The sequence below is a fragment of the Panthera uncia genome, chromosome D2, assembly GCF_023721935.1.
Source record: "Panthera uncia isolate 11264 chromosome D2, Puncia_PCG_1.0, whole genome shotgun sequence".
NCBI lineage: Eukaryota > Metazoa > Chordata > Mammalia > Carnivora > Felidae > Panthera > Panthera uncia.
In genome coordinates, this window is record NC_064818.1 from 27,833,474 (window position 1) to 27,855,388 (window position 21,915).

At 35.4% G+C, this 21,915-nt stretch overlaps 1 protein-coding gene and 1 long non-coding RNA gene across 10 annotated transcripts in view; one reads left to right on the top strand and one right to left on the bottom strand.

The window, feature by feature from the left end:
* The first annotated feature begins 3 nt into the window (after window positions 1–3).
* LOC125932671 (uncharacterized) lies at window positions 4–1,744 on the top strand. The gene is made up of 2 exons (XR_007460721.1): window positions 4–1,141; window positions 1,376–1,744. It is a non-coding gene; the product is annotated as an uncharacterized LOC125932671 (long non-coding RNA).
* Window positions 1,745–3,780: 2,036 nt separating this feature from the next.
* The window catches only part of HERC4 (HECT and RLD domain containing E3 ubiquitin protein ligase 4), a 136,110-nt gene continuing 117,975 nt past the window's right edge, over window positions 3,781–21,915 (bottom strand). For all 9 annotated transcript variants that reach the window (XM_049645117.1, XM_049645114.1, XM_049645118.1 and 6 more), the window contains 6 exons: window positions 18,446–18,612; window positions 17,745–17,811; window positions 15,274–15,356; window positions 10,694–10,877; window positions 5,615–5,717; window positions 3,781–4,447 (listed from right to left, as the gene is read on the bottom strand). In XM_049645117.1, coding sequence (XP_049501074.1) covers window positions 4,239–4,447; window positions 5,615–5,717; window positions 10,694–10,877; window positions 15,274–15,356; window positions 17,745–17,811; window positions 18,446–18,612 — 813 coding nt within the window. In that variant the 3' untranslated portion in view covers window positions 3,781–4,238. The remainder of the gene's footprint in view (window positions 4,448–5,614; window positions 5,718–10,693; window positions 10,878–15,273; window positions 15,357–17,744; window positions 17,812–18,445; window positions 18,613–21,915) is intronic.

Below are 21,915 nucleotides of genomic sequence, written 5' to 3' on the forward strand. Positions count from 1 at the left end.
TAAGATGCTTTCTTATTTCTTCATTCAACTTACAAGAGTCTAACCAGAACGATACTGAAGCAAACACTGGTAGTGCTGGTTGTAGCAGCTGGTGCATCACCAACAAAAGTTTCACAACTAATATTTCAATTCTAGGCCCAGTAGCCTTTGTTAGGTCAAAGGTGGGAGAGAGGCAAGGCAGGGCCTAAGAAGAACTTGACCTATGATGAAAGACTTGACATAGGCTCAGGACTTTGGGATAGGGGGACAGCAGAGAATAGTGGAAATGTAGTGAACTCAAGAGTGTATGTGCTATAAAAGCCAGGTTTTCTGTGAAGCACAGGTAACACAAGTCTTAACATAGGAATGTGTGCACCAAAAATGACTGGAGACTAGTCCATTCAAGTTCTTGAGGGAAAAAGTACTAGTCAAGCCAGGAACATGCCTCCTAGAAAAATGTGATGAGTAAAGTCTTGACAGGCAGTTTCCTCCTCTCAGGTCTCCTGCCTTCCTCACCAGCAAACTTTCAAAGTGAATTTTAAAATAGTACTCTTCCCTGGATATGTCCTGTTTGCACTAGAAAAATTACCTGTAAAATCTCCTCAGATGTTATAAAAATATGGAAACAGCAACTTGATTCTACATATGCACAAAATGGGAAGGTAGTTCAGACCTTAAAAGGTGGTTGTGTGGTCATTTCAAGTACTTAAGCTAAGTGCAAGCTAATTTTAAGCCTTGTATTCAATAGTCTCCTTGGTTAATGTGGTATATATTTCACTGGTTGTAATACCCTAATTGACACATGATGGTTTAATTAGCATTGTTCTTCATGGTATCCGAAATAATGGTGTGCCTTCAATCAATGGTGTTTTATATCATCCACCTACTAAGCATTATTTGGGAAGTTTTATTTGAAAGCAGTCTTTAAGACTTGTAACCAGAAGGGGAGTGTGTGTATGCACACCATAACCTTTTCTCTCCTCAGAAATGAACAAAGTCTATAAATATTTAAGCTAGGATGCTAGCAGAAATAGGGAGAAATGGTCAAATGGCCTTTTAAGACACACACACACGTAACCTAACCTGGGCATCAGCTCTTAGAACATTTAATTGGCATAAGGAGACCTGTGTGCATAGTGTTATTTTTAAAAAGTACCCCCAGGTAGGGGCGCCTGGGTGGCGCAGTCGGTTAAGCGTCCGACTTCAGCCAGGTCACGATCTCGCGGTCCGTGAGTTCGAGCCCCGCGTCAGGCTCTGGGCTGATGGCTCGGAGCCTGGAGCCTGTTTCCGATTCTGTGTCTCCCTCTCTCTCTGCCCCTCCCCCGTTCATGCTCTGTCTCTCTCTGTCCCAAAAAAAAAAAAAAAAAAAAAAGTTGGAAAAAAAAAGTACCCCCAGGTAATTCAACAGTATAGCAAGGCTTGAGAAAGGAAAAATAGGGAAGTTCCCTTTTGCATGTAACACTCCATTCCAGGGGGGCTGGCCTCACAGGGAAGCAGGTAGACTTCTATGAAACAAGCAGACTATTCTCAATTTCTCTGGAGAGAGAGTTCACCAATTAGCAAATACTGGCAAGGATAAGGAGCTAATGAAATAGGGTGAATTCCTTAGTAAAGGAAACTACCATAAGGAACATGGATGGCTAAAGCGCCCAAGAGGCTGGGCAGTTGGGAACTGGCTGAGAACAGGAACATCTGCCCTTGCGCTCAACTAGCCACACACACTTCAGGGGAAGACTGCTCTGTTACACTTTGAGGACTTTTTGTTAAACTAAATGCAGTAAAAACCAACTGTAAGAAAGCCCAAAAGTGTGTTAGTAGAAATTAACCCTAATGAGTGGTTTTTACGAGCGGACCCTAAGAGAGTGCCAGGACTTAACTGAAGTCTCCAATTTCAAAAACTGCATTCTGGTTTTATTTCATGCATTGTGTGTCTCAGTTCTACTACCTCAGTCAGTCTGAACAATGGCGATTGGTTAAAATCACTATTGAATCCAGACAGGAGCTACAAACAATTGCTCTTACAAATAGATCTGTACGGAGGCCAAATATTTTCAAGTTTAGTCAACTCCATAATTATAATCCTTATAATTTAGTGAACTCAGTATTGGCCCACTTTCTAATCTACAAAGCTCATATTTTTTTAAAGGCAAATAGCAATTTGAAAAATTTTAAGTGGTACTTTAATTTTCTACCATTAATCTCCTTGCTGTTAATGCTATTTATGTCTGCAGCAACACAGGAAGGAAAAGAGTATCAGACTTACCCGAATTAAGCCTTGTACTGTTGTGCAGGTGCCTAGATAAGATGACAGCCAGGTCCTTATTAAAATATTGTTCAATGAAATCCATCCGTATTAGTCCAAAGTGGCCACTATTTCACAGATCAGCTACATAGCATAAAGGTTACTGAAGAAAAAAAATCACCTGACACATTTAGGTGTGTTCAATGTGAACACTCACTACCCACAAGAAATGGATGCACATTGGGGGTGGCCGGGTGGCTCAGTTAAGCACCTGACTTCGGTTCATGTCATTATCTCATGGTTTGTGAGTTCAAGCCCCCCCATCAGGATCTCTGCCGAAACCACTTTGGATCCTCTGTCCCCCTGTAGCTCTGCCCCTCCCTGGCTCACATTCTCTCTCTCAAAATAAATAAGAAAAAATAGAAATGGATGCCCAGGGAAATGGAAGAGTTTTCACAGGGAAGAGTGCTACTTTGAGCTAAATTATCATGTATGAGAATGCTGTTCAAGGGCTTCCATCTGTAAAAAGACACCTATGGCTCAACAGTAGACGTTTTTAAGTTAAACTGAAAAGTACAGGTCCACAATCCCTTCTCCAAAACCCTTGGACTCATTTGCATTTTGGAATTATGAATGTTAAAGAATTTTTTAAAGCACTCCACAGGGTCTGAGGCAGTACCTAACATCAAACACATTAAAATCAAACCTATTAACATCACCATAGTAAAATATACAGTCTCATTTAATACCATAAATAATAGCCTCAACAATTCAAATCCAGTTTTGCTGCAAAATGAGATATGTAATTTTTTTTCAGAGTTGTTTTGGGTTTTGGAGTTACAGCTAAGAAAATTGGAGACCTCTGTGAAATAGACAATTTTGTATGGGTATGGTAACAATCCAAAATTTAAGACTCTTCCCTGAGACATTTTGAATGTTATGAGAACCACTGAAAGGTTAAATATTAAACCAATAAATCTTTATTACTTAAACAATTTTCACGGCATTTTTTAAAATAAATTTAAAAAATAAATATTTGCATTAGAGCAGAAAGTCACATGTGTTGTTGCATCAACTCACTGTTACAGTTAATCACAGGAGATAACTAAGCATCAGCACCATAAAACTGTGTTAAGATCTGCTTCTAAAAATTCAAGGAGAGTTCTAAAGCACTGAAAATTCTGACTAAATACCAACCTGTAGCATCAAAAGTTCTGCAAGCTATAAGCCGGTGGTTGGTTCTCAAAGTAGCCAGGTTCTATTCCTGGCAACTGCAGGACAAAGTTCCTCCAATACTAAATACTTATTAAACTTCCTGATTAAGCTGCCCTTTATCAGTAGCATCTCCAGATTCACAAAAGGAAAGAACTACAAGTTATTTAGATAACTCCTATCTGTAATTTAGTTTTGCACAAGGACATTTATTCTAGTTAAAAAGCAAAGATTGTATTTCATCATGCTAATTTTTTGCTTTTATAGATCATCAGAATAAGATTTAATCATAATTGTTAATCCTTTTAAAAGTCAGCTCAGTTCAATTACAACCATAGAAACTGTACTGGTATCAGAACATAACTATTTTATTACAAAACTTAACATTATTTACAAAATGAAAAAATAATTGAATGACTATTGCAGGCCAAAGGTAAAGGTTTTTCACTCAGTGATTGAAGAAAAATTAAGCAACATACCCATGCACTCACACACCAGATCATTTGTGAAATATGCAAACCCTTAAAATTCATGTTAGTAAAACTTTGATGTATTCACAATACTTGTATGTTTATTGGAAGATGGCAAAAAAAAATCCATGGTTCTGTACAATAAGCTTAATATTAACAGTTTGTTCATATTCCTTTTAATATTTTTTTGGCTTTCATGAATACTCATAGCACTGAACATTTTGCAAGTAAGAATTATAATAGTACCTCTTGTCACCTTGTTGAACTCATCACCACAAGAAAAACACAAATAGTTTAATGCTTTTGCAATAAACTGATCAGTTCTATTTCCAAAGTTATATTAAACTGAAGCCTTCATTATGATCAATTGCTTGAATCAGTTTAGAGCGTAGAGTTTCCTTTTCTGTATATTTTGGAAGATCCAGAAGATTAAAACAGGTATGGGAAACTGGGAGATATTCCTCACCACCTCCTGTTGACTGGATGACTAGTTTTAGACTCTTCATACCAAGAATAGGAATGCGATCACTACCTGTCAAAAATACTACCAAGAAAAAAATCATTCAGCCAACCACTTTTATCAAAACTATAATATAGAGTACTAAGTTATTTGGTACAGTCACCATGCCAAACCTTTACATTAATTAACATTTGCTCTAACGTAGAAGCCTATCTCCAGAATTTATGATAGCATGATTTTTGAGACCTACGTATTACATATCCATACAATATTTTTTCTTTAAAAATGTAATCTTGGGGCACCTGGGTGGTGCAGTTAAGCATCTGACTTTGGCTCAGATCATGATCTCACGGTTCATCACTTTGAACCCCACGTCAGGTTCTCCGCTGTCAGTGCAGAGCCTGCTTTGGATCCTCTATCCCCCCCCCCCCCCCCCATCCCCGCTTGTGCATGCTCTCAAAAATAAATATTTTAAGAAAGAGTGTAATCTTGGGGCACCCTGGGTGGCTCAGTTGGTTAAGCGTCCTACTCTCGGTTTTGGCTCAGGTCAGGATCTCACGGTTTGTGAGTTCAAGCCCTGCATCATGCTTGGGATTCTCTCTCTCTCCCTCACTCTTTGTTCCTCCCCAACTTGTGTTCTCTCTAAATAAATAAACTTGAAACTCAAGTCACTTGAGAACAGCCTGTCATCCTTAAAATATACAAAATAATTTTACCAAGATTCTCATTACAACTATCAAAAAAGAGATTGACAAAATATTCCTGGCAATAGCAGGAGTATCAAAGGGAATACAAATTTCAATTAGAATAGAAATTTAACACATGTAAGACAGAGCTTAGGTATTAAAAAGTACTACATCCTGGCAAAGTTCTATTTTCTACAGAATTTCCAAAGTTTTGACGCATAAGCAAAAAAAAAAAGACTGAATGAAAAAAAAAAAGCTATCCTCTAGAAACCTTTTAGAAATTCTAAAAGGAATTACAGCCCCAGTTTACTGTAATTATTTATAGTTTTTTCATTTGAAAGAACTAATTCTATTTTGGAGGCAAACTGAATGTAGCTTTCAAAATAAGAAAAGACATGTAATGAAGAATGCAGGTCAAAAATTTACTCTAATTGAAAATTAAAAGCAGTACCCTGCAATACTACTAAAAGGAAAAACTTTATCCAACAAAGTCAATCAGTTAATCTATGAAAATGTTTGTGAATTCTATTTCCTATAAAACATAGGACTAGTTAGAAATACTTACACAGAAATTGTTTTTTCTTTTCCAACGGCAATTCATGAAATACTTCCCAAAATATTTTTATCGTTGGATGTTCTGCCCAATACTCCCCTTTGTATTCTGTATTCTAAAAACAACATAATCGTTCATTAATATTAAAGGATGTTAGTTTTGTCTTGAATCTAACAGACTGGCCTTCTTATTAGCACAAAAGCTAACACTGTCCAGGATTTTGAAACTCATGCAATTCAGCTGATTACCTACTATTTCCCGGGCATTTTGCAATTTGGAACTGTTAGTTTTAGGGAAAGGCAAGAAAATGTTCCAATCAGCAGAAATGTCTCCCCACCACTTCAAAGAATACAACAGGGTTGTATTATCTTCAAAAGTAAATATCTAAAGGATAAACTAGAATTACTAAAATGTTAATGCATTAAAGTTCAACAAAGAATTAGTTATCTGTGATAATTATAAAATTCTCTTCCTATATTCATGAACAGAAATCACTTACTTTACATTCTATCTTTACTTAAAAAAAAAAAAAAAAGTACTAAGGACAATAATTTTCTGTGGTAGTCAGTTTCCACGATGGCTCCCAATGATCTCTGTGCCTCCTGTTCTTCATGCGCTTGTGCAGTCCCCTCTCACAGTGTATGGGCCTGACTGTATAATCATTAGGATACTGCAGGTATGAGAAATACATGCCTTCTGAGGCTGGATCATAAACTCTGTGGCTGCAATCTCTGTTTGATCATTCACTGTGGGGAGAGCCAGGTGTCATGAGGATACTCAAAGAGCACCATGGAATGGTCTTCAGGGTGAGACACTAGGCTTTTAGCCAATGGTCTTATGAGTGCACCATCTTGGAAGGGAAACTATCCTTAATCAAGCCTTCAGATGACTAAAGCACCAATCAGTATCTTAACTGCATGAAAACCTCATGAGAGATGCCTAAGCTAAAACTATCTAGTTAAAGCCATTCTGAATTCCTGACCCACTGAAAATATGTGAGAAAATAAATGTTCACTGTTACTTTTAAGCCACTGAATTTTGGGGTCATTTGTACCAACAGAGCTAATACACTTCTCCTTAAAAAAAAATACTAGCACTGGAAACTCTGGGTGGCTTAAAGGACTGAGTGTCTGACTCTTGATTTAGACTCAGGTCATGATCTCACAGTTCATGGGATCAAGCCCTTCATCAGGCTCTGCAACTGACAAAGCAGAGCCTGCTTGGGACTCTCTCTTTTTCCCTCTCCCTCTGCCCCTCCCCTGCTAGTGTTTTCTATCTCTCTTTCACTCTCTCTCTCAAAAAAAAAAAAAAAAAAAAAAAAATACTAGCACTAACAGAAAAGGGGGTAGGGAGGGGAGAGGGAATATTACACTGTAAAGTGTTCTTTAAAATTCAGCCACAATTGGCCTTAACTTTTAGTTCTTAACAAGAATCTTCCAGCATCAGGGCCTTTGGACACACTGTTCCCTCAGCCTAGACCACTTAGACACATCCTCCTTTTTTTATTTGTTCATCAGGCTAATTTCTATTTATCCTTTAGGACTCAGATTAAATGTCACCAAATTCACTCAGTGATTCATTCAACATATAGAGAGAGTTTCAGTCAAAATTTGGAGTCTTGGGGAAACTGCAGTGAACCAAGTCCTTACTTACCTTGTAGAGTACCTTACTACCATCTACTGAGATGCTTTCCCAGATTTGTACAGCCTAGGTTAAGTTCCTCTTTATATACCATTCACTGAACTCTCTTCCTTAGTATTCAACAAAGTTAATGTCCACTTTCCTTATTATAGGGCAAAGACCATGTCTCAACCTTATTTACTGATATCTCCCTAATCTCTTGCATAGTATTAGGTATCCATAGGGGCTCAACAAGTATTTACTAATGGTCTTCTTAAATTTTGGGCTCTATTTGTAGCCATGGTTATCTCAATGACTGAACTCTTGACATCTACACAATACTTTCTATTTACTTATAAACAGGTCTGGAAAAAATGGCTGAAATTCTAGCAATCAATTAATGGATTGAGTATGAATTATAGACTATGAGCATGTTAGTGGGGAATGAAAGGAACATGGTTAAAGTTTTTTATCTTTCTTTTTAATTAAAAAACCTCTAAATGGTTCTGGGGAGCGTGTACACAGTCCTGATGAAGAAAGAGCATTTAAAGTCACAAATCCTAGTCACTGAAATTATAATGAATCAGGTATACAATGGAAGAAACCAAGCATATTAAGTACACTAAAATATACTAAAAAAAAAAAAAAAAAAAGCCATCTTACTAAATGATTATTTCTATCAATTATATCTTCAGACATGGTTTTAAGTATTTACTGAGTGCTCTTCTAGGCTCTGGGAATATAGCAGTGAAGAGAGAAACAAAAACCCTGCCTTCATGGTGCTTACATTGTTGTGGGGGAAAACAGCAACAGACAGTAAAGACCATTAAGGAAAATTTATATTGTCAAATTCAAAGAGAAAATAAAGCAGGGAAGGGTGACAGGGTGTGGGAGTGGGGGTGTGTGTGCACATATCCAATTTTAGGTAAGTTAGCCAGTAAAAGTCTCTGAGAAGGTATAAAGACATAAAGGAAGTAAGAGCAAGAAGCATTTGGAATGATCAAGGTGAAAAAGAGTTCCAGGCACAGGGAATAGCTAAATAGAAAGCCCTCAAGACTGGTTCAGCAAAGAGGCCATAAAAACTGAAGCAATGTGAGTGAGAGGAAGAACCATAGGAGATGGGCAAAAAGGACAAACTGTGTGGGATGCTAAGTGTGACTGGAGGCCATTACATCATTTTTATTTTAGGATGACTGGAGGTGGAGTTCATTTCTACTGGGGTCTCCTTAAAATCAGTACAGCTTTCTTCTCTTTAGCAGACCAATTTACCCCAAAAAATAAATTTTTTTTTAATTTTTTTTTTTAATGTTTATTTATTTTTGAGACAGAGAGAGACAGAGCATGAACGGGGGAGGGTCAGAGAGAGGGAGACACAGAATCTGAAATAGGCACCAGGCTCTGAGCTGTCAGCACAGAGCCCGACGCGGGGCTCGAACTCACAGACCGTGAGATCATGACCTGAGCCGAAGTTGGCCGCTTAACCGACTGAGCCACCCAGGAGCCCCAAAAAATAAATTTTTAATCTCTTTCCTGGAGGATATAAACTTGCCTACCAACTTTCCTCAGTTCCACCTGGTTTCCCAGATTCTGTGGTCTTCTCTAGACTTGTCTCCTGGGTAGGATAGAGAAGCTGAGGGGTCTACAATTCTTTAACTTAGCTTTGAAGTAACTCTATTGCTTTTAGCCTAACCACACAATCCGCCACTACAGCAAGACCATGTACCAATTCCTGAGCCTTTTAAAATTTCTATGGTGTGAAATGAGTTGTCTCTTAAAACCTCTGTCCCTCAGGAGGCTTACAATTCAAATTTCTTTGCTCTAGTCACTCATCAACTCATCCACATATTTTCCATCTTCCAAAATTATTTTCTCTTGTTCATGGTACTTTTATATTTTTTTCTGTCTGTGTATTCCTATTTTTATTCCTTTATTATTATTCTAGTGAGATTTTGGAAAGGAGCAAACGTGTTTACTGTAGTATGTTCAACCAGAAGTCCTAATTATTCTTTAAATTAAAAAATTTATTCCCTAAATTAATACACAGTAAAATTGACTTTTTTCCAGTGTGGATATAGTTCTATGGATAGACTTGTGTACCTACTGCCACAATCAGGATACTGAACACTTCCGTCACCCCAAGAACTCTCCTGCGCTACTCTCTACAGTCATATATCCAGTTCACTATAGTTTTGCCTTTTCAAAAATGTCACATGCATGGAATCATATGGTATGTAATCCTTGAGACTGGCTTCTTCACTCTGCATAAGGATCTAAGAGTCATCCCAGTTGTTGCACGTATCAGTAGTGCATCCCTTTTTATTGTTCAGTAGTACCCTACTGTATGGATGTACTCCAGGTTGCTTTATTCATTCACCCACTGAAGGACATCTGGGCTGTTTCTAGTTTTTGACATGTTTGCAGAGTTTTAAAAACATAATTAAACAAAATTGTGGTCAAATACCTATAAGAAAGTTTACCATCTTAACCCATTTTAAGTGCACAGTTTGGTGGTACTAAGTTCATTCATACGGCTACCCAACCATCACCACCATGCATCTCCAGAACTGTTCATTTTGCTAAGCTGAAACTCTGTACTCATTAAACAATTACATCCCATACCCTCTTATTTACAGATTTTGTGTGAATGTAACTTAATACCTTAGGGTAGAACTGCTAGGTGATGTAGTAAGTGCATATTTAACCCTGCAAGAAAATGCCAAACTCTTTCCAAAGTAGCTATACAATCTGTATTCCTACCAGCAATGCATGAAAGTTACCAATGCTTTGTATCCTTGTTAGACTTGTTAGCTAACTTAATGGGTACACAGTATTAAACTATTAATGCAAAAAACTGTATCAGAGTTGGATTACAAAGACGGAAAATTTTATAGGTCAAACTTGAATACATCTTTCTCAAAGCTGATCTAACCTAGCACTTTTTATTCAATGTTTATCTGAAGAAATATCTGAGAATGATTGGTATAGAGAAAGAAAAGAAAAAAGTTGTTTAAAAATTCCCAATCTTCTCCCCAAAGATCCCTTTATTGGCTAACACTAATAATGGAAATCATAAATATTATTTATTCTCTGCTAAAAAAATTTAGCATTGAGAGTAAGCAGGAAAAAAAATAAACAAAGGTGTTAAGTAATGTGAATGTTTTTCATAATGGTTTTATGATTGGGCAGAATGAAAACTCAGTTTTAGCTGGGACTTCTATCTGACCTCTGTCATAAATGACATTTTTCCATAAGAAAACTACCAATACCACAAATACAAAAATGGTATCTAATTTATATACAACTAAATTCATTCATTGTGGAATAGGATGTATATAGTACTTTCCTATAAATATGACTAATAAATAGTGTAAAATGGAAAACAATAAACAAGAGGGCAATTTTTCTATCAATAAACCACATTTTCCTTTTGCCTTTCCATTGAGACAATTTCATTGATTTGTTTTCCCTTACCTTTTCCAGTTCCTTCCAATCATAATTTGTATTTCCAATAACCATTGCTTGTAGTTCATTTGGCTGGAAGAGCTGAAGGACCTTTCCTCCACAGACCTTGTGAAAGCCCGCGTGAAAAGCATCAAACAAGGAAGCCACTGATTTATTGAATATGTAATCCACATAAGCATCAACAAACTCTTGCCTAGAAATGAAAAGGCACACATGGCACAGAATATAAAAATAATTTTTTATGGAGAACAGATATGCAGTCTTATTAAAAGTTTGATCTCGTGTACTTTTTGCTACTTAGCTATAAAACTGAGAAAGTATGAGCAGGATTCTAAGTGGACAAAGCCTTTTTTTTTTTTAATGTTTATTTTTGAGAGAGAGCGAGAGAGAGAGAGAGAGCGAGTGAGCGAGAGCATGAGCGGGGGAGGGGCAGAAAGCAAGAGGGAGACACAGAATCTGAAATCTGAAACAGATTCCAGGCTCGGAGCTGTCAGCATAGAGCCTGACACGGGGCTCAAACCCACGAACTACAAGATCATGACCTGAGCCGAAGTTGGACATTTAACCGACTGAGCCACCCAGGCACCCCTAAGTGGACAAAGTCTTTATAGAAAAATTTATTATTCTTTCTGTATAAAAATCCACTATTATCTAGGAGGCATGCAGACTTCATCTATCATTCATAGCCTAATTAGGTAGGCTATTCCAAGGTGAAATGTCATTTCCTAAAGGGACACAAATGTCTATCAAAATAATTTTTAAATATTCACAGATTATTGAGATTTATATGCACCACTTCAAATGCATCCCTAAAAAGAGTCATCTGTTAAAAATACCAGGTGATGAAAAAATGAGAGCTTTGAGATACAGACTATTTGACAGACAACAGTCTACCTGTTTTTCGTTGGGTTTCAAGGAATCTGAAAACACATTTTTATTTTTTTTTAAGTAGGCTCTATACCCAAAGTGGGGCTTGAACTCACAACTTTAAGATTAAGAGTCACATGGTCTACTGATGAAGCCAGCCAGGCACCCCAACAAAATTTATTTTAAAAACTAAGTATCTCAGGGACTCCTGGTGGCTCAGTCAGTGACTCTAGATTTTGGCTCAGGTCATGAGATCGGCTCTGCACTGGGCATGGAGCTTGGTTAAGATCCTCTCTCCCTCTGCCTCTCCCCCTGCTCACTGCATGCTCTCTCTCTTAGAAATAAATGAATGAATAAATACCTCAAAGGGTTATTAAGCACTTCATTAAAAGATTACAAGTGCCATTTCTGTTCAGAAGTATGTGCATATACATATAAGTACACACACATATATATAACAAACACTTCTGATGTCTTTTCCTGCCTGTTATGATACTAAAGTAAACTATAAACAAACAAACAAAAGTCCCTTTACCCAGGAATTAGCACTATAGTTTTATTCAATTTGTTCTGTTAGCCACAATTATTTTATGCAACTATTATCTGGTCAAACAAATTATGAGAATGGGTACCAGGGGTATTTCAATATTTTATATTCCAGTCCTCCAAATTCAAAAGGATAATTCTGGGATACTGGCAAATTTAGTTATCTATAGATAATCTTCTTAGCAATTATAAAATAATTTCAAAGTGAATTTATAAACAGAAAAAAGAAGGTTACAGGGGTCAATATAAAATTGGGTGGGCCTAAGGAAAAATCAGTAACATATGCTATTAGGTTCTGATGAAAAGAGGCAGATAATTTTGTAATGCATAATTTTATAATTCGTCTAATTAGAAAGTGAAATTTATCTGTATTAGAAATTTATCTGCTTTAAGCACAAAAGGCTAAATTGCTTTATGTGCTAATATTTTTATCTTCAACACTTTATCTAGCATTGGTAGTACAAAGATAAAAATTCTTTAAATTATTAACTAAATTAAAAAACTTAACATAATACTTTAATAGTAGGCTAAAAACCTTTCTAAATCACAGTTTTCAAAACCAAGATTTTTTTAAAGAAAGGATAATTATAAAGACCTAAATATTTTCACATTATTTTAAAAAAACAGTTTATTTTTATCAAAGTAAGACATACACACAGTTTTAAATGTCAAATAGTAATAATCCTAACAGCCAACATTTACTGAGCACGTACATGTGCTAGGCACTATTTTAAGCATCTTAAAATTATTGCCTCATTTAATCCTCAAAATAACTCCAAGAAATAGGTACAATCTATCATCCCATTTTACAGAAAAGGAGACTGAGGCATGGAGACATTGACTAATTTACCTACAGTTACACAGTTACTAAGTAGCAGAACCAGAATTAGAACCATTTGAATAAAGCTCCTGGCAACAGCCAATAAGCTAGCTTTGTCTAAAGAATTGTAACACCAAAGAAGAGAACAAAGCAGTTCTCTGTTTTGTTCCTTTCCATTAGAAATTCCTGATATCTGAAGGCAAATAAACTTAACTTTTCGCTATTACTTCTGATATTTACCTTCAAATTTCAACAACACAGTTATGTTATTCCTCAATTTTCAATTTTAAATATAATCTAATGAACTGAATACCTATTGTGGAAGGTGAGGATTTACCTTATTTTTAATTGCCCCTCTCTCACTTTGTTTCCCCTAAAGCTCCCATTATAACAATTTTTGGCTCACTGTTCACTGTTGACATTTTTATGATCATAAATATCGCTCACAATTAAGTTGGAATATTTTATTACCTGCCTTTCCTTAAAAAGAACTTTTGTTTGGGGCACCTGGGTGGCTCAGTCGGTTAAGCGTCTGACTTCGGCTCAGGTCATGATCTCATGGGTCCGTGGTTCAAGCCCCGCGTCAGACTCTGTGCTGACAGCTTAGAACCTGGAGCCTGTTTTTGCTTCTGTGTCTCCCTCTCTCTCTCTGCTCCCTCCCTCTTGCCTGTGTTTCTCTCTCTCAAATATAAACAAACATTAAAAAATTAAAAAAACAAACAAACCACAACTTTTGCTTCCCTTAATTTGCTACTTCATCCCTCACTTTAACAGAAATGTCAATCTCTTTAGATTCATTCAACTATGTAAGGGAGCAAAAGCTGCATTTTTCTCCTGGAGACAGCCCTCCTGGAGCCTCCATCCTCTTGATCTAACCCACATCGGCTGCTTTTTCCTAAACCTTCTGCACACTGCTGTTCCTGCAGAAGAAATCCTCTGCCTCTCTTCTAGATTGGATTGTATTTTTTTTTTGATCCCGTGTCTTTCTCTTTCTTGGTTTAATTCTTTGTTTTGGTAGAACACATCCTCCTGTAACTTCCTGAGAAAAATGCACTGGAAGTAGATTCTCTGAGACTCTGGATGCCTGGAGATGTTTTTATATACATGCACATATTTGACAGTTCTGATACAAAATTCTAAGTTAAAAAATCATCTTTCCCCAGAATTTTGATCTCCCAGCTTCAGTGTCATTCTTTAGAAAAGTTCGAGGTTATTCTGGTTCTTTTTTGTATATGGTCAGTATATTTTTTTTTCCTGGAAGGTTTTAGGAATCTTTATTCTCCTAGGATTTTGAAAATTCTCTTTTGCCTTAGTATGTCTTTTTTTTTTTTTTTTTTAAACTTTCCATGCTTTCAATTTTTAAAGGCATGTCTTTTAAGAAAGCATGTCATTCTGTTCTGGCAAGTTTTTTGGTACCATTTATTTGACAAATGTCTTTCAGTGATTTTTTTTTCAATTTTTAATTCAACTTTTTTGAATTTTAAGTCAGTGATTTTTAATCTATATCATTTTAAGAATACTGATTTCATTTTCTTTTGAAGTTTTCTTCTTCATCCTGCATTGTTTCTGTTTCCTTGGCATTCGACGGTTTTGGTTTTTCCTTAAACGTCCATCGATCTTTGGCTATCTATCTACTCATACTTAAAAGTGAGGCAGTTTACCCAAAGAATCCTCCAGCACACAGTGCCAAAGAGGGGGAACTGCAGACTCAATCTACTTGTTTTCAGCATGCCTCTTACCCTTGGTTGTGCCTAACTGTACTCAAATCTAAAGTATCCCTTTCCCCCAGCGCCTCCCCCGCCCTTCAAAATATCCAAAGTCCCTTTAGTTCAATCTCTCCAGAAGGTAAATTTCCAATCTTCTGCCTAGACCAGAAAGGGAAGTTGCCAGGCTATTGTAGTGCTAATGAAAATGGGTAAATGGGTTTTTAACTGCTTTTTATAACAGCAATCTTTCTATTTCCAGCATTCCCCTAAGCCCAATATACTTTCTAACATTTTTATTCTCAATGCCTGAGCCGCAGTTAAGCAATATAAAAACTGGCTGCCTTCTTGACTCCTTCCTATGTTGCAACTTTCTCTGGTTGACCAGTTAGTTAGTTACTCCTGTTCTCTAGCTTCCAAAAATGGGTTTCTGTTGTCTCCTTTCCCTTCTCTTTGTTTTGGTTATGATCTTTTATCTCTTTATTAATGTCTTAAAGAGATTTCAGGAACAAAAGGCAGTTACTTCCTTACTAACCATTCAAAAAGTAAGTTTTACCTGAGTAAAAACTTAAGACTGTGACAGGTTTCTATATACAGAAGAAAATGCCTACGGAAAGTTATTACTACCACTGATGCTGCTATAATTCACTTACCGATTTTGTTTGTTAACAGCTGTGTCTGCACCATTTAGAACCAGCTCTTTCACTTCTGTTGCACCAAAGTTTTCAACTGTGATCTATTAATTTAAATTTTTAAAAAAAGTCAATGTCAGACTCAAAACTTATTAGATTTTAATAACCTATTATTATAGTCTACCTTTCTCTCATTAAATATAAGAATAAAGCTGAGGTAAAATTCTGTGACTACCATAAGCTTATTTGTGAATTCTAAATAAAGCCACACTAGAAGTTTTCATCCTCCGTAGTAGTGTGAAATCCTACTGTGACTAACTACAAATTACCAAATGTTTGGTTAGTTAAGAACAGGAAATGGAGTATTTATTATGTGTAAGACTTTAGAACAATCACTACAGGAGTAAAATATCAGAAAGGATGTTTTCCTTGCACATATAACAGAATACAGGTGGTCCAGATGTATGCAGCCTAGACCTGCCATGCATTCTTCTCACTTGACAGCTCCTACTCTTATATTCCTGTCTTGTTTGCATTCTTGATCATACATGGTTTTTCCAGTATGCATGATTTGGTTTATAAAGATAGCTGGTTATTTTGAAACTTTTTATTTGCTTTACTAGTCTGCTAATTTTCCTATAAGTATTACCATTCCCACCTTTGTATCTTTTCTCCTTCTATTCCCTCTTTTTGGATTATCCTCTTCTATGAAAACATTTTTTTTTTAGTACCTGCTATCTATAAAACATTACGGTGGGGTTGAGATGATAAGAGATGAATAAATCCCTGCTGTGGAATTTACTATCTAGTTAAGGAGGAGAAATGTGTTATATAAGCAACTTCTTAAAATAAATGCTGAATAGAGACATGAACAAAATGCTATCGAACCACAGAGGAAAGAACACTCTCTAACTGGAGGAAGTATGAAAGACCTTGAGGAAGAAATATCCTTTGAAAAGCACCTAGAAGGATGAGTAGGGCCCTCAAAGATTGAGAGGGGATGGAATTTCTGACTGAGCATAGAGACTGGACAGGATACATATGACAGTAAATATCAAATTCTGAAAACATATGGCCCTAAAAAACAGGACGATAAGGTACATGAGAGAATACTGTGTGACATGATAAAACTTGCTATTAATGGAGGAATATAGTGTAAGTTACAAAGAAAGCCAGATTACAAATAAGACTCTGAAGCCCATTCTAAAGCTATTATTATGCAAGCAATAAAGACTCACTGAAAATTTCTGGAAAAAAAATGGCAGTGGGAAGTAATGTTTAAATTACCATAGTTCTTGAATATACTAAAGCATTCACAAACTTGGCATTGATAAATTAGAAATTATATTGCTTGGAACCCGAAGTTTCAGTCCATTGAGATAATCAAAAAAATTCAAAGATAATTGATTCTCTTATAAATGAAATTGAATTAAAGAATCAAACCACTTGGAAACCAACCATTCAACCATTATTTATTAAAATAAATTCACTTATTTCATTTTAGCCAAATTTTCTTAAAATTGTACTATGTGCCAATTCTTAAAATGATCAAGAAATGGGTAAACTTTTTTGACCGGGGCATATCATTTTTTTGGAAAATTGTGGGATAGGAGAATATAGTATCTGTCAGATTTGACCACAAGATCATAAAGGGGACTATTTGGGGGAAAAACAAATACACAAAGTTTTTAAAAACAAAAAGAAAGAAGACCAAAGGCTTTACCATTTTCACAAGAGTCTAATTAACAACACTTAAACCATTCCATTCTGGAGTGCTTTCTCACAATCCTTGCTGATTTTCTCATCTTTAATTGTCAACTGGTCTACTTCTGCCAGATCCTTGTTTGTCAAGGGCTTTGCATGTGGATGGATAAGTTATTCAACATCCCTTTCACTAAATTAACAAAATTCTGTATCTTTGGTAAGATTTGCAATTTCTTTTTCTAAATATCATTCCAACGTATTTGCATTTGCACTGTGGTATGTCATTCAACAGTAAGGTAAATAGGCAAGGACAAATATTAATGTAAGCAGAAAGGGATGTCTGAGTAGGAATTAATCTTTTAAGTGGTAAGTTCATTACTGAATTTTCTAATGTACAGTAACTTTTGCTTCTCTAAAGATTCTTGTAATTAACTGCAGACTCAAAAATGAATACTTGAATAAAGAGGTCTTCTTGTATTTGTAAAGATCTTTAACATAATGATAAAACACTAGGCTCTGAAGTCACAGACCTGGGTATAAATATTATTTCTGACATGTAATGACTGTTTTCAGTTTTCTTCATCCGTAAAATAAGGATAATAATACCAATCTCATAGGACTGTTATGAGGATTAAATGAAATAATGTATGTACTATGACTAGCAAACAGTCAATGCTCAATAAATGTTAGCTAAAGGGTTAAGAATTCCACTCGTCAACATAAAAAAACCAAAAACCATAAGGCAGGGATGAAGAATAATCAGGTTATTCTAGGTCTTTCCATCTTACCGTAAAATTAAGACAAAATGTTTCCTCGACATCATCTTCTGGATAATCCAGTAATTGTTGCATGCTTCTGCAAAACAATATACATTTTTCTTTGAGGTAAAACATTACTGAGTATTTTGACTATTTTGCTTATGGATAAATATATATTTCTCATTCATTCTTGATAAAATCCTTTTATGAATCTGTACTCTTGTATTTGTTTCAGAATGGTAGATGTGTAATGGCAAGCTAATGAACAATTTTGAAGGAACAAATAAATCACTCTAAGGTTTTTATCTCTTCTAAATACAAAGGCCATGTGTCCATTTTTAACATTTGTTCTTATTCATATACAATTTTTATTCCATTTTATGTAATAAATAAGAAACTTTACGTATTCCAGCTAGGAATGAAAGTAATCAGAAGTCCAAGTAAATCATTTAACTATTCTCAGGAAACATTGCCTTCCTAAGTTTATTATCTGATATTTGTAAAATATTGTTAAATTACTAAAAATTTAGGGAATGGTTTTATACACAGAAGTCTTTCAGTAGAAAATTTTGATCTGGGTAACACAATGAGTTCTCCAATATGAGAAGGGTTTTTGTTTATTTTGGAAATTCAACAAGCACAAAATACAATTATTCTTAAAAGGAAAGCTTTCTGTACATTTCTCATTCTCTATTACCTACACTCCATCCTTGTCACTTTTTACAACTAACCTCCCAACATCAGGCACTAGTTCCTTCAAATCATCCAAGGATGGCTTCTTTTTCAGCAGTTTCTTATACAAAGCCAAAGGAAAATGGAGGTCCACAATAGTAAAATTATAAATTGCTAATCCACAGATAACACCAATCAAATGGAACAAATCACTATCTTCAAATGTCTAAAAATAAAAGAAAAAAAAAGTAAAGACTATTTTCCAAGTTAAAATATTACATTATTTCTGATGACAAAAACATACACTCGTAGTAGAAAATTTTGAAGACACAGTGTAATGAGTAACAAGAAAAAGCTTATTCTCAAGCATATCTCCCTGGGATAATATCAGTGTTAGTATTTCTACATTATTTCCATCAATATATTTTCTAAGACAAAATTAAGACCTTGCTAAAATCACAAGTGGCTTTTTCTCCCAGAAATATGAGCATTTCTACATCATTAAATTAATAAATGAAATGATTACTAGAACACTTAATCTGACTTAAATAATTATACATATTCAAAATTTCAAAGATTTAAAAGGCAAAAAGAAAATAAATGCATGTAATCCAATCATTCACAATGATTAAAAAAATTTTTTTACATATTTTCATCAACTGTAAATTCAAAAAAATAATTTAAAAACATTATACTTAAGGTCTTCTCATTCTTCTAATTACAAGTATTTTATCATTAAATATTCTTCTAAAACATGATTTTTAATGGCTGCATATCACTCATATAAAAGTACCACGGTCTGCAAAGTTAGCTATTTTACTACAGTTGGATTTTATATTATTAAAACATCAAAAACAATGCTTATTTCCCCTCATCTTTAGAGAAGCAACATATAGTAGCAGAAAATTCTGTGAGCATGACAGTTAAAGAGAAAAACATTTTTTATCAGATTTGGGGCTCCACACCTGTTCATTCACTATCTGGCCTCAATGTTTTCAAAGACAAAAACAGTATTTATCTCATAAGGTTGTTGTGAGGATGAGATTAATGTATGTAAAATACTTGTAGCCCGGTTCCTGTAGCACACAGTAAAGGCACTATCAGTGTTAGTTATTCCAACTAGTTAGTGATATTCCAAATATGATGTGTATCATCTGCACAGTTTGGAATGTTTGTTTAGGAGAAATTCTAATTTGTAAGAAGAATTTCAAACTCAAATGATACTTAAGCATAACCCCAAACTGTTTTCCTCCATACCTATTCCAATTTACACTGACATTTGTAGTCCAAGAAAATGGCTATCTTTTCCCATTTTCATCTGTACACACACACAGACACATATTTCTATAGGAGTTAAAAAATGCAAACTTGTTTAGTATGTATTTTTGTCTACTAGTGATACTGAAAATTAGGGATTTGTGTGTGTTTGTGAAATGCCTCTTTGTATACTTGGCCCATTTACCTTTTGGAGCTAGTGTTTTCTTATATATTTGTATTTGAATTCTTCATATACTATGAGTATTATCCTATGTCATATCTGTTATATATATATCCCAGTCTGCTATATACTTCTTAATAATCGTTTTTATTATACATAAATGTCACAGTTTTTTCCAGTGGTCAAATCAGCCTTTTTCCTTTGTGATGTCCTATTCCGTGTTTAAGTTCAGAAAGTCCTTTTAGAACAGGACAGACTGAATAACATGTTAATATCTCTTCCTCCTGAAATCCCTCTAAACGTGAATAAAGGATTAAAATGGGCATAAACCCACAAGATAAAAGAGAATAGAAAAAACAGGGGAGGGTTTTAATATCACTAAAGAGATGATAATATTTCAAAATATGAAAAGTAGATGGTTAACTGTAGGCTGGTTAGTAGTAGGGTGGTTAACTGATTGAGGAAGCTTAAACTGAAACAGGAGCTTAAGAGAAAAGCCAATGAAAAACAAGCTAATTTGTGCTTCAGACTCAGGGAATGGAAGTAGCAAAAATACCTTTAAAGTCAAGTAGCCCTGCTAGCTCAGTTAGTAAAACATAAGACTCTGAAAGTCAGAGGTACTAACTACAGTAGTTGAAAACAGGATATGTGGTGAAAAGTCCCTTACCTTTCTGGAGACAATGAGCCAAAGTGGCTCTGGAATCTGAGACAGATGGTGCATTAAAAACAAAGGGATCAAAGGGTTCAAGGGGGTTAAGAGGTACAATCCTCCAATTATAAAATAAATAAGTCACACGGATATAAAGTAGAGCACAGGGAATGTAGTCAATAGTATTTTAACAGCTTTGTATGGTGACAGATGGTAACTACACTTTGAGCACTGTACATACACTATGTACACTATGTGTACTAATGAATCACTATGTTACACACCTGAAACTAATATATATTATATTGAATGTCAACTATACTTCAACTAAAAATGTAATTTAAAAAGTTAAAACAGGGGCTCCTGGGTGGCTCAGTTGGTTAAGCCTCTGACTTCAGCTCTGGTCATGATCTTGCAGTTCATGGGTTCAAGCCCTGCATTGGGCTCTGTGCTGACAGCTCAGAGCCTGCAGCCTGCTTCAGATTCTGTGTCTCCCTTTCTCTCTGCCCTTCCCCTGCTCATGCTCTGTTTCTAAGATAAGTAAACATTAAAAAAATTAAAAAACAAAACATAGAATACACATACAAAGAAACAAGTGGATCAAATGAAGGTATGCATAGTTAACAATGAGAAATCCCAGCTTCCATTTCCAGTGTTCAGAACACTACTAGAACACTGGCAGCCAAATTGTATATGTTGACAATTGATGGTTCTCTTTGAAACACCTCTACCTAATCACTCTATGAATGGTGACTGTAAATCATAAATGTATATACTCAAACTAGGTAGCTTTTCAGTGTCACATTCTTAAATGTGAATAAAAAGCCAAGGATCACAAGAAAAAGACAAAAGAAATAATTGTCTGGTATTCAAAAGTGTCCAGTATTCAACAAAAATTTATGAGACATGCAAAAAAAGAATATGGCCCATTCATAAGAAAAAAAAATTAAATATAAATTGTTGAGAAACACCCAGACACTGGATTTACTAGACGAAGACTTTTTAAATCAACTGTCTTAAATATGCTCAAATAGCTAAAGGAAACCATGGGGGGTGGGAAGTGGGGGGAGAGAACAGAAGAACAATGTCTCCTCAAATAGACAGTATCAGTAAAGAAAGAGAAATTATGGAAAAGAACTAAAAATTCTGGAGCTGAAAAGTGTAATAACTGAAACAAAAAATGCACTGCAGGGGTACAAGAGATTTGAGCAGGCAGAAAAAAGAATCCATGAACTTGAAGATAGGCCAATTGAGATTATCTACTTTGTGGAACAGCAGCAAGAAAAAGAATGAAGAAGTATGAACAGAGTCTAACAGATCTGTGGGATTCCATCAAGTGTACCATCATATAAACAGGAGAGTCCCACAAGGAAAGGAGAGAGTGGGGCAGAAAGAATATATGAAGAAATGGTTAAAAATTTCTTAAATTTGATAAAAGTCAT